The following is a 13272-nucleotide window of genomic DNA, read 5'->3' as shown; positions in this document are numbered from 1 at the left end:
ATTTAAGAGGCATTTGGATGGGTATATGAATAGGAATGTTTTGGAGGGATATGGGCCAGGTGCTGGCAGGTGGGACTAGATTGGGTTGGGATATCTGGTCGGCATGGACGGGTTGGACCAAAGGGTCTGTTTCCATGCTGTACATCTCTATGACTCTGACTAGTTTGATGACTGTCAAAACTAAGCACCTTTATTGTTTCACAAGTCTGTCCCACATAACAGCACCCAATAAATCGTAGAAGATGCTAATTGGATGGGACAGGATAGTTTCTGAATTTCCACCTCCTCTTTACCTCGAACATGCAATCTTTTTACACGCTCATCCCCCATCAAGAAAATCACAGGGCTCTCCATTTCTTGGAAAAAAGGCCTGAACCACTCCCATGCACGATCATCGCCTGCGGCATGGCTGAGCTCATCCTCACTCTGAGCAACTTCTCCTTTGACTCTTCTCACTCATCAGGTCAAAGGGGTGGTCATGGGTACCCCCTGTTATCCATGTTTCTATGTAGGGTAGGTGGAACACTGTTCCAGTCTTATTCCAGCCCCCAAGCACAACTCTTTTTCTGGTATATCAGCATCAGCACTGCTTCCCTCTTTCGCTCCAAATTGGAAAGGTTCATCAATTTCATTTTCAATTTCCACTCTATCATCTCCTGACTCCTCCCTTCCCTTCCTCAACATCTGTTTCCATCTAGATGTAGGTTTGCTTGCTGAGCTGGAAGGTTCATTTTCAGACGTTTCATCACCATACTAGATAACATCTTCAGTGAGCCTCCAGTTGAAGCACTGGTGCTGTAACCCAATTTCTATTTGGGTGTCTGGGTTTCCTTGGGTTGGTGATGTCATTTTCTGTGGTGACATCATTTCATATGATGTCATTCCTTTTTTTTAAGGGGATGGTAGATGGGATCCAAGTCAATGCGTTTGTTGATAGAGTACCAATTGGAATGCCATGCTTCTAGGTATTCTCGTGCGTGTCTCTGTTTGGCTTGTCCCAGGATGGATGTATTGTCCCAGTTGAAGTGGTGTAATCCTCATCCATATGTAAGGATACCAGTGAGAGAGAGTCATGTCGTCTTGTGGCTAGTTGATGTTCATGTATCCTAGTGGCTAGTTTTCTGCCTGTTTGTCCTATATAGTTTTTGTTACAGTTCTTGCAAGGTATTTTATAGATGGCATTAGTTTTGCTTGTTATCTTTACAGGGTCTTTCAAGTTCATTATCTGCTGTTTTAGTGTGTTGATGGGTTTGTGGGCTACCATAATGCCAAGGGGTCTGAATAGTCTGGCAGTCATTTCCAAGGTGTCTTTGATGTAGGGGAGAGTGACTAGGGTTTCCAGATGTGTTGCGTCTGCTTGTTTGGGTTTGTTGCTCAGAAATCGGCGGACTGTGTTCATCGAGTACATTTTTTAAAAATACACTGTATAGGTGATTTTCCTCTGCTCTTTGTAGATCTTCTGTGCTCCAGTGTATGGTGGCTCATTGAAATAATGTTCTAATGCAGCTTTGTTTGTGGATGTTAGGATGATTGCTTCTGTAGTTCAATATTTGGTTTGTACATGTTGTTTTCCTGTAGACACTGGTTTGACGTTCCCCATTGGCTGTTCGCTCTGTGACATCTAGGAATGGCAGTTTGCAGTTGTTTTGCTCCTCTTTAGTGAATGTTATGCCAGTAAGGGTATTATTGATGGTCTTGAAGGTTTCCTGTAATTTGTTTTGGTTAGCGATGGCAAAGGTGTCATCCACATAGCAGACCTAAAGTTTGGGTTGGATGGTTGGCAGAGCTGTTTCCAGCTCAGCCAGCAAACTTTATATCCAGAACCTCAACCTGAGCTACAAATCTTTTCAGAGCTCACATACATCCTTGCACCTTAAATACTGTAGAGACCCTATTCCATTCTCCCAGTTACTCAGTCTATTGCAACAGTTCTCATGATGCCAACTTCGACAAGGGGGCCTCCATAACATCCACCTTTGTCCTCAACCAAGGATTCTCCTGCACTGTAGATGGGGGTTCAACCGCATCTGTCCCACCTGCAACACTTCAGCCCTAACTCCCCTCCCCTTCCCACAATAGCAGTTGGGTCCCCCTTGTCCTCAACTAGCATTTACATCCACAGGATACATATTCCCCTCCTGCCAGCCTTACGCAAGGATTGTTCTGTCTGGGACACCCTGATCCACTGCTCCTTCAATTCCAACATCTCCCCACAACCCCTTGGCACCTTTCCCTATATATGCAGAAGGTATAACACCTGCCTATTTACTTCCTCCCTCTTCAGTATCCAAGGGCCCAAAGACACCTTCCATGTGAAGAAGTCCTTTACCTACATTTCACTCCATCTAGTCTACTGCATTTGCTGCTCACAACAGTTTCACAGAACACTTGCATTCTGTCTGTAAAAAAAAAAGACACTGGGCTTCCAGTTGCTTGCCACATCAACACACCACCCTGTTGCCTGGCCAACATCTGTCTCAGGCCTACTGTAGTGTTCAATGAAGCTCAGTGCAAGCCAGAAGAACAGCACCCCATTTTCCGCTTGGGAACTCTACAATTGTCTGAACGCTATAGCGAGTTCAACAATTTTAAGCCTTGAGGCACCTTCTCTCACGTGCTTACCCTAACCCCACACGTGGACTTGTTATCACATGGTCTGTTGTTATTAAACACTATCCACTGTTAGTCACAAATGGCACCATTAACAGATTTCATTCTTCTAGGCTGACCATTATCCACCCTTTGTCTGTTCAGCTGTTCTTCTCTCTTTGTTATCTATCCCCACCTAAAGTTTACTCTTTAGCTCCTCATCCTATTGTCTGTATAAAAACCAACATTTTCTTAGTTTCTATCATTTCTGAGGAAGGGTCACTGGGCCCAAAATGTTAATGCTGATTTCTCTCCATAGATATTGCCAGATCTGAGATTTTCTAGCAATTTCTGTTTTTGTTTCTAGAATAGTCTGATCTCTGGTGCCATAACATGCTGACCTAAGAAATGGTCCTGAAAACATTAAATTAATTCATCATCTAGACTTTTTCCATCAGATTTTCCAGTCTACTTAAGTTAAATCTACATGATAATTGCTGTATCCTTTTGATAAGCTTACTTCTTCCTTGATACCGTGCGCAACTATGTCATTACTGTTAAGGGGCTTGTACATAAAACTTGTGACCTTTTGCCACTATAATTCATTTTTATCCTGTCTACTTTCATATCCTTGTTTCCCGAAATTAGGTTCTCTCTCTATTTTGCTGACATCTTTAAATAATAGAGACACGCTCACCCTTTCCTACTAGCTCCCTATCCTTCCTAAATATCTCTCACCCTTCAATATTCAAGTCCCAATTCTGCAACCACGTTTCAGTGATGGCCACTAAATCACAGTTATCTTAATTCATATTACTAGTTTTGTTTAAATTCTATGTGCACAGAAATACAGTGCCTTGAGCTTTGTCCTTGTTATTTTTGTAATCTCTCGTCTTAACCGATTTGCTCTCAGATCTGCACTCTTCGTTTATTTATTACTTCCTCCCCATTCTTTGATTCACCACCACTTCCCAAATTTGGTCCCTCGTCCTTAGTGTTTAATTTAAAATCTACACTACTTGCCCATTTATACAGGTCACAAGAACACCAGACCTACTATTCACCAGTCCAGAAATGTCCAGAAGCCTGGTACTGGACAGACAAGACAGCCACCTGGACTCTTGCTCTTTTTTTGGTGGTGAACAGGTCAACTCCTGTGACCATGCTGACCCTATGATCACTACATTCCTTTCAGCTTTCCTGCCTGGATAACTTTCTGTACCATGGTACCATCATTTAGATCCTCCTCTCCATCCCCAAAATGGATGACTGCTTCTTGGTACAAAAAATATCCAGTAATAGTCCCCCTTCCCGATGTATCAATGTCTGTAGTTGAGCCTCCAGCTCCAGCTCTTAGTCGAAGTTTCTCAAACTTCAAATACTTAAAGGTACACTTGCCTTGGATCACAGTGGCATCCTTGATCTCCCATATACTGCAGTTTTGACACACCATCTGTACTGCATTTTCCAGTCTAGGTTAGAATCCACATGATAATTGCTATAGCCTTTTGATAAGCTCACATCATTCCTTCCTTGATGTCCAGAATTGTTAATGAGTTCTTAATTTAGCTGCATTGTTCATTTATTTATGCTGATTCTTGATGTATTATTAGTATATGTCGTCATGGCAAGGTTATGTTAAAACTTGAGAACAGAAAATGTTTCAACCAACAGTGGTGGTAAAATTGATGTTCTTCCAAATGGAAGATAAACAGTGGTGCTCACAAGGGGTTAATGATAGGTCCCCTTTTCACTTTGATATACAAATATTGACCTTGACTTAGGCGCACATAGTCCAACTTCAAAATTTGCAGATGGCACTAAACCCAAGTACATGAACCGTGCTGAACAGTAGTCAACTACAAGTGGACATTTGACCAGCTGGAGAAATAGGCAGATAGATTAAATTTAATGTAGGTTAATTTAATAAAGTTATATTTGGACAGAGAGAACAAATTGAAAATAAAGGACACAAATCTAAAGAACTGCAGGAACATAAAGGCTTTGTGGTATATGCATAAATCATGGAATGTCAAAAGTTCAGTATGTGGTTAAAATATACAAGGGATCAAGCACTGTGCACTAGAGACACAGGACAAAAGCAAAGGAGTTATGATCAACCTTTATAAACTACTAGTTTGGCCTCAACTTTGATATGTCCAGTTATGGTGACATTTTTGGAAAGATTAAGGAGGTAATAAAGAATGTGCAGGAGATTCATGACAAGAGTTCCAAGGATCAGCGATGCATTGGGGAACATGGTGTTTTTAATCTCAGAGGGTGAAGAGGTTCAGTAGAGGTATTCTAGGCCAGAGCTTCTGTAAGTTTGAACTATAAGCCAAACTTTTGAGGTTTGCTAGCTCTGAGGCAGAAATGGCTGCTGGGGAGTTCTGACTGAATGCTAACAGCTGCAAGACCCCTTTAAATTCTCATTTTAACAGTGCACATTGCCTAACTGGCCAATCATTTTGCTTAAAAGCTCTGCAGTCTCAAAAGCCTACTTCTCATCATCCTTTCTCCCTCCCCTTCAAATTGTTCCAAATCAAGTACAGTGGTGAGCAGGATCAATTTGCATGATTATAAACAATGTGTCTATAGTCATGTGAAGCTGAATTCGCTCACTGGAAAATCTGCCAGATTTTAAAACATAACTAATAAACAGATGTGCCTTGCCTGATCTCTTGTTTGTAGTAGTCTTGTTGTTCCACTCTGACAATTGGCTTCACCACATTGCGTTCACTTGAACTGGAACTGGAAACTGTGTGCTCGCTATCCAATCTATCTGAACTCTAAGGAAAAAGACAACAGTTGCAGGATCAGGATTTGGAAAAAAATGACATTTCTAAACCTTTGACAGAATTGTAACATACAAACAGGATAGCCCAGATTTTAAACTGAAATAAAAACCAAGCTGACAGTCACTATCAGTGCAGTGACTCAAGTCAGAGTCCTGAAGTACACACTGACGCAGTTAAAAACAGTTCTGGAAGTTTCAAATCAGTTATTCTTTAAAATGTAACCTATTTTTGTAATAATTACATGATACTTAATGACTAGAAATCTGCTAACATGATATTTAAAAGGTTACAGCTTATGCAGTGAGTTAAGTGTGTCTCCTTTCAGAATTTTATAATGGATTTTTTTAAAAAAATAAGCTCTCTCAGCTCAATTCCATGCATATAAAACTCGCCAATAATGTGACTTTGTACTTGAAAGTAGTTAAGGGGAAAAAAGGAAAGAGGTTTTCTGTTGCTTTTGTTTTTCATAAACGTTTGAGGCCTTGAAGTTAATTTTACTCTGAGGAAAAGCAACTGGTTATTTGGACAGTGTCATAACTGGAGTGGCGGGGAGGTGGAGAGAAGAGACTTTGACACCATGGTACAGAAGACATTCTGGATCCAGTTCTCAGAAGGAATGTAGTGGTAGTAGGGAGCAATATAAGGGTGGGAAATTGATACCATTCTCCGTAGCACAGAGCATTATTCCAGATGGCTGCGTTGCCTTTCCAGTGATAGTAGGGGACATCTAAGGCTGGAGATAAACTTTCAATTGAAGCGTGAGGATCCAGATGTCATGGTCCATTTAGGTACAGATGACATTGGCAGGTCAAAGGAGGAAGTCATGTCTGGTCAATATGGGCAACTAAGTGCCAAATTAAGAAGTATAATCTCAAAAGTCAAAATCTCAAGGCTAGTTTTCAGAATCTGCTGACTGAAGCTTTATATCACGGCTACTACACTTTAGATATTGCTCAACACCCAGCACAGAATTTATTTGTTTTAATGCATGTTAGCCAACTGCAGAGATCCAGAAAAGTAAGTGAAATAACTTAAGCTATGAACTTGGATTGAACAATAAATTGTTGCAGTGGATTGTGCATTATTCACAATAGCTTGGGACCAGTTTCTGAGTTAGAGCAGAAATAGAAATCATGGAAGCATAATTGGTTAATCATTTGCATACAATTAACTGGGCTACCAAGACACCACTTTTACTTGTAGAATGCCTTGGACAATTAGTTACTTGCTTAAATTACATTGCTCCTTTTGGAAGCAAAACAGAATAAAATTTGATGATACATTCAATGCTCATTCTAGATGTTATGCATCATATGCAAGACTACAACAGTAGAGAAATAATTGCTGTTTTTGGGATTCTGTGGGATGCACAGATCCAATTGAATCTCAAGGGAAATCTGTTCAAAGAAATCTACCTAAAGGCTAATTGCAAACAAGCACAGAAAAACAAGCCTTACATGAACTACAACCTCTCCACATTTTCAAAATTCTCAATCTTGTTCAGTGAAACTAACCAAATCAGTGCCAATTTATCAATATTATGAATTGCATGCTTACATCCATTAGTTTCTGGCGTGAGAATCCTAAAATCAGATGAATAAAAAGGAATTTGATTGTCGTAGAACACCAGAATAAAAATGTTTTCCAAGTTGTCCTTTTAAGGCTTTGAAATGTTAACTTTCTTTTGTCAAGGCAGACTTGTGCTCCTAATAATATTCATCAGCTATCCGCTAAAGAGAGATGGAGTTAATGTCTTAAAACATCTAAAATGCTTTGCAAAAATTTGCCATTTTGAATATTTTCAAGTTAGCGTATCTTCCTTGAAGTAGTGTGGATGGCAGAATATGAATTTTTAAAACCATTCTTTATCTTGACACAAGTATTTTTGGATCTTCTCATTATTATTTAACAGTGGTGGTCCTTATTCTTGGTCTTGGTCCAATAAACAGTTCCAGTAAAGCTTTCATTTAAATTTCCCCTGCTGCTCCTATAGGATTTGATGCTTTTTGTTAATACTTTTAATGCTTTTGTTAATACTTTTAATATTTGCCTCTTTATGGGATGGGCTGACAGAAAAATCATTTTAAAAAGGAGTAAACATTACCAACAGATAAAAAGAATCCAAAAACAACACGTGAACACAATTAATGCAAACTGCCTAATCCAAATCAATTTCGTTAAATACCCTTTCATTGTAATCTAGACAGTTAAGCTATCTCAGAGCCCAACTGAAACTATTTAGAAGTGATCAATGATAGAACATTTTCATGAACAACTGAGTTTAAGTGTTTTGTTCATTTTCAAAATAGTACAACTTAATTATACTCAAGTTCATTAACACAAAACAAAGAAAAAATTACCTTGCTCATAGTTAATGGCATACCACTGTGAATGTCGCCGTCCAGATCAAATGTAGTTTCTTGGACACTTCGGGACCCTTGCCTATAAATCACAATTTTTTTTTTAAAGAAACATCCTTCAAATTAATTTTTTTTTTCTCCCCAAGCACACTTCAAACAATGTTTAAACCAAAACTGTGAAACTTGGCACTCTACAGAATTTTTGACTCAAATGGAGTTCAACAATTTTAGATCACAACCTCTACCTCCATGTTGACCACTTTTTGATTTCTTTTTGTTTTACTGGGTTAGTCACAAACTTGCTTCTTTCTTTATCCTTTTGTGTTTTATTTAGATAATTTTTACGTAGCATTTCACTCATTTAGAGGCAATCTTTTTTTAAAAACCAAACTCATTACAATTCTTTACCTATTACATCATGAAATTATTGAATTTCAAATGTGGTTTAAAGTCCTTGACAACTGCAATATAACTTGCCAATTTCATATTCTATGCACCGACCATGAAACAAGCATGCCACACATCACTGGTAACAGATTTCCAATCAGAAATACACTCTTCCACTGCTACTTTGTCTTTACCAGCACCCTGCTGGTCCCTCATGACTTCATGTTTTGTATCAGCCTGCCATGAGGAATCTTGTCAGAGGTCTCAATAAAGTCCATATAGATATTACCTACCACCATACCCTCAAAAACTCAATGTTTGCTAAGTTATGAAAAGGACATTTGGAGGTTATAAAAAGATAGATAGGTTAAATGAGTGGGTAAAGATGGACAAATGGAGTAGAATGTGAGAAAATATGAAATTGCCCTTTTGGCAGGAAAAAGAAAAAAAAATTACCTAAATTCAGACAGATTACAGAGCCTGAGATCCAGAGAGAGCCCAGCATTCTAGTGGATAAATCACAATAAGGCGAGGATGCAGGTACAGCAAGTGATTTGGAAAGCCAATAGGATTTTCAGTTATTGGGAGAGCAACAGAATACAGAAGGTGGGGGAATATGCTTCAGTTGTATAGTACATAGGTGAGACCACATGTGGAGTACTGTGTACAGTATTGATCTCCTTATTTAAGGATGTATGTGTGTACTGGTAGCAATTCAGAGGTTTACTGGACTAACGCCTACAATGGACAGGTTGCCTTTTGAGGAAAGATTGAGCAGGCTAGTCATTGGAGTTGACAAGAACAAGTCAATATTTAATTAAAACATAAAAGATCTGGAGGGGTCTCAAAAGTTTTGATGTGAGAAGGATGTTTTCTCTTGTGGCAGGATTCAGAGCTGGGGAGGCAATTGTCTAGTGATATTATCACTAGACTTTTAATCCAGAGACCCAGATAACGTCCTGGGAATCTGGGTGCAATTCCCACGATGGCACATGGCTGAATTTGAATTCAGTTTTTAAAAAAAATCTGGAAATAAGAAAGTAAAGATGACCATTAATCCATTGTCGACAGTTGGAAAAATCCATTTGGTTCGCTAAAGCCCTTTAGAGAAGGAAACTGTATTCTTACTTGGGCCAGCCAATTTGCAACTTCAGACCCACAGCCAATGTGGTTGATTCAAATTACCCTCTGGATAATTAGGGGTGGGAAATAAATGCTGCCCCATGAAGGTGTACAAAAAAAAACTAGAAGTCTCTGTTTGAAAGTAAAACATTAAAGACAGAGATAAGGAATAATTTTTCTCACATAGGATCATGACTCTTTGGAACACAGTTTCCCCTGTCATTGAATATTTTTAAGACTAGGTAGATAGAATTATTGAGAAGCAATGGGTGAAAGGCTATCAGACACGCAGGAACGAAGAGTAATCAGATCATCAATTATCTTATTCAACGGTGAAGCAGGTTCAAGGTGCTGAGTGGCTTATTCCTGTTCTTAATTTTTATGTTTAGGAATGAATCCCTTCTTGAGTATAGAAGTTGGGAAGTTACATTGCAGTTGTACAGGACATTGGTGACACCGCACTTGGAATATTGTGTTCAGTTTTGGTCACCTCGCTATAGGAAGGATGTTATTAAACTGGAAAGAATGCAGAATAAACTTACAAGGATGTTGCCAGGACTCAAGGGACTGAGTTATAGGGAGAGATTGGACAAGCTAGGACTGTTTTTCTTTACAGCATAGGACACTGACGGGGGGATCTCACAGAAGTACATAAGATTTCGAGAGGCATAATGGATAAGATGAATGCACTAAGTGTTTTTCCCAGGGTTGGGGAAATCAAGAACTAGAGGGTATCAGTTTAAGGTGAGAGGGGAAAGAATAAAAAGGGAACCTGAGGGGCAACTCTTTTTTTTTAAACACAGAGATACATATATTGAATAAGCTGCCAGCAGCAGTGGTTGAGGCGGATACATTAACAACATTTAAAAGGACAAATACATGAACTGGAAAGATTTAAAAGGATATGGGCCAAGTGCAGAGAAATGGGGTTAGCATGGATGGAAACTTTGATCGGCATGAACTAGTTTGGGCAAAAGTGCCCATCTCAGTGCTACAGGACTCTATGAGACTTAGCTGGATGATTTCTCAAAATATTAAATAGATTAAAACCAAGTGTAACTCTGGAGTTTTGACAGGACTCATTCTTTCCTCTCCCCCATAAGCCCTGGCCTTCCCACAGCATCACTGAACATGTTAAATACCCAAATTAAAACTTATCTACATAGCTCAGTTAAAACATTCTAAATGTAAAAATAACTTACCCAGATTTAATTCTCTGGCCCTTGACCATAGGTCCTGCATCCATGGGTCTCATGCTCACATGATTCTGAGCAGGATCCACAAACTTGAACACATGTGATGATCCAAACTGGATGTTCATGCCACTTTGCAACATAGTGGTCTCAGTGATGTGCTGGCCATCAACATATGTTTCAGCATCAAAACTGCGAGGGGTAACTGTTACTATGCCATCCATGTTAGTAAGATCACAATGATGAGGTTGAATTCCTGGACCAAAGAGCTACAAAATCAAGTAAAGTTTTAAATGAATTGTAATAACTCAAATCAAAATTGTTCTCACCTCAAAAAAATTGATGTGCTGGGTTCATAATCTGCTTGTTTCTTAAAACAAACTGCCAAGTCAATTTTACAAATTTTCTACTGACATTTTCTAGTGAAATGTACTGTATTTTTATTAGCAAAAATTACACAGCACAAAAGTGATATGCAATATTCAGACGAGAAATGCAGCAATGTTTGCAGAAAAAGTTCCAGCATTCAATCAAAACATTAAATTGACCAAATGCAAGAATATGGATGCTGTAAATCTGAGAAAAATAGAAAATGTTAGAAATGCTCAGCTGGTCAGATATGCAAGCACAAAGGCAGTGAACAAAAGTGGGGGCCGCAGTGAGGAGAAAAAGGACAGTCTGTGATAGAATGGAGAACAAAAGAGATAGTAATGTGATAAGAAAGGAACGAAAAGATGGGTCTCCAGAGGATGTGTAAACAGGAGGGGTGGAATCAGCAACAGCTGAAATCTGGAAAAAGTGGGCAGTGCGATTATGATTGAATATTGTTTAAGTCAACAGACAATCTGAAAGGCTGTAAAGTGCTTAACTGGATAACAAGGGGACATTTCTCAAATTTACATTAAGCTTCATTGGCATTGGAGTACAAGGACAGAAAGGTCAGAGTGAAAGCAAGATAGAAAATGATAACAAGAGAAATCTCGACAAAATCATATTTGAGGACTTGTGCTCAAAAAGCAAATTACTCATTTTTAGAAAACAAATGCAATCATTTGCGACACAAAACTAAAGGTTTTCCTGCTCAGATTCCAAATTTTCTGGTCTATATTAATAATGGCAGTGCAAAAGAATCCTGGTGTAAAGAAAAATTCTGCTTCAAGTGATAATTCTAATTGAAGAGCTTTTGATCCCTTCACATGTCATTTTAAAGTAGTATAAAGCATGTCAGGAAATGAAATTAAGTTGATTTGCGTCATTGATGCTCACTAGATGTTGTATTGTTTAATATGTTTAAGGATGCCTAAGGAACTCTCCTCCTAAAATGACCCAAACATGATCAAGAAACCACTAGCAGGGCAAGAACGTTTATGGGACAAAATTGCACCTCCTTCTTACTTGCAAAAAGCTTTCCCCTCTCTTCTAAAACAAAATTGCAACACTGAAATTCAAATCCTGTTATCTTGTCTAAAAACTGCACTGGGTGCTTTCGCTCCAACACAATCCAGTAGCTTCTGGCATTCATGAGGCTCTTGTTCATTTCTCATTTGTTGTTATTGGTCACTGTCATGCGCAAAGACTATAGCATTCTACTTTCTTCTCCCCTTCATTTCAAAGGACTACTCAGGTCTGGACCTGAAACAGGAAGAACTAAAAGCCATAAGAGATGTTTGGTGAAAAGGGACACTGTTGTACTTGATACTTGCATCATCTGTTTAAATTAACCTTTTAATTTTGAATTCAGAGCAGGCCATACGAACAAGTAAACCATCAGGAAGCAGTGTTCTTTGAAGCACTGTTCGCTGGCATTATTTAAAAATGGAGTGCTTAAGTTTGAAATTGAACCTTATAACATCAATTTAAATTGCTTGCGTAGATTCTTTGGAAACAAAGTACAGGTATCACATTTCCCTGTGTAAACGGGAAATGCGACTGACTGTGTGGAGTTTGCACATTCTCTCCGTGTCTGCGTGGGTTTCCTCCCACAGTCCAAAAACGTGCAGGTTAGGTGAATTGGCTATGCTAAATTGCCCGTAGTGTTAGGGGTAGGAGAACGAGTCTAGGTGGGTTGCGCTTCGGCGGGTCGGTGTGGACTTGTTGGGCCGAAGGGCCTGTTGCCACACTGTAAGTAATCTAATCTAATCTAAATAGTTGACCATCACAAAAAGCAAATCCAAAAGTCTATAAAGCCATGTACATTTTGCAAATTAATGTACAAGAGAATCGGAAACATTAAATACACATGATCAAAAGGACTATGGAACTTCATCTGGCTAGATCAAAAATACGTCACAAACTCACTGTCTCAAATATTCAAGCTCGCCATTCATTTTTTTCTAGACAGACTCCATTGTTTCACTCAGTAGTGGACTTCAAACAATCATAACCCTCAGTAATAGGTTTGTCAGAGAAGTTGAAGTTCATGCAAAAGAAATCATGGTGTGATAGAAAACTGTGGAATGAACAATTGTTTTCCAATACAGTGGGGATCCCAGGGGTCGATAACTAAACTACTGCTTTTCTGGATGGATATTAATGACCCAGACTTGATGCCAAAATGTGCAGACGACAACTATTAAGAGTACTGTAAATGGGATGGAGTACAATCATAGACATCACAAGGACAAAGTTAGGCTGGTGGATTGAGCAACAGATTAGCTAATTAAGTAAAGCAAGTCTGCCATGTTCTTGTAGCGTAGCTGCTGAAGATATAAATTCAGGTGGTCTCTTATGCAGCTTGCAAGAGCAGAGCTGAAACTTTAAACAGAGGGAGTTTGGTGAGTACTGAGTTAGGTGAAGGCTGGGGAGAAACTGCGTTTATTCCCC

At 39.1% G+C, this 13272-nt stretch overlaps 1 protein-coding gene across 6 annotated transcripts in view; it reads right to left on the bottom strand.

Moving 5' to 3' along the window:
• Positions 1-13272, bottom strand: part of afdna (afadin, adherens junction formation factor a) — a 240790-nt gene that overhangs the window by 103392 nt on the left and 124126 nt on the right. For all 6 annotated transcript variants that reach the window (XM_043696286.1, XM_043696285.1, XM_043696281.1 and 3 more), the window contains exons 10-12: positions 10459-10718; positions 7748-7829; positions 5263-5378 (exon numbers count right to left, since the gene is read on the bottom strand). In XM_043696286.1, coding sequence (XP_043552221.1) covers positions 5263-5378; positions 7748-7829; positions 10459-10718 — 458 coding nt within the window. The remainder of the gene's footprint in view (positions 1-5262; positions 5379-7747; positions 7830-10458; positions 10719-13272) is intronic.

Source organism: Chiloscyllium plagiosum, chromosome 9 (assembly GCF_004010195.1).
Source record: "Chiloscyllium plagiosum isolate BGI_BamShark_2017 chromosome 9, ASM401019v2, whole genome shotgun sequence".
Classification (NCBI taxonomy): Eukaryota; Metazoa; Chordata; class Chondrichthyes; order Orectolobiformes; family Hemiscylliidae; genus Chiloscyllium; species Chiloscyllium plagiosum.
Note: the sequence above shows the minus strand (reverse complement) of the source record. Positions and strands in the feature narration are given on the sequence as shown.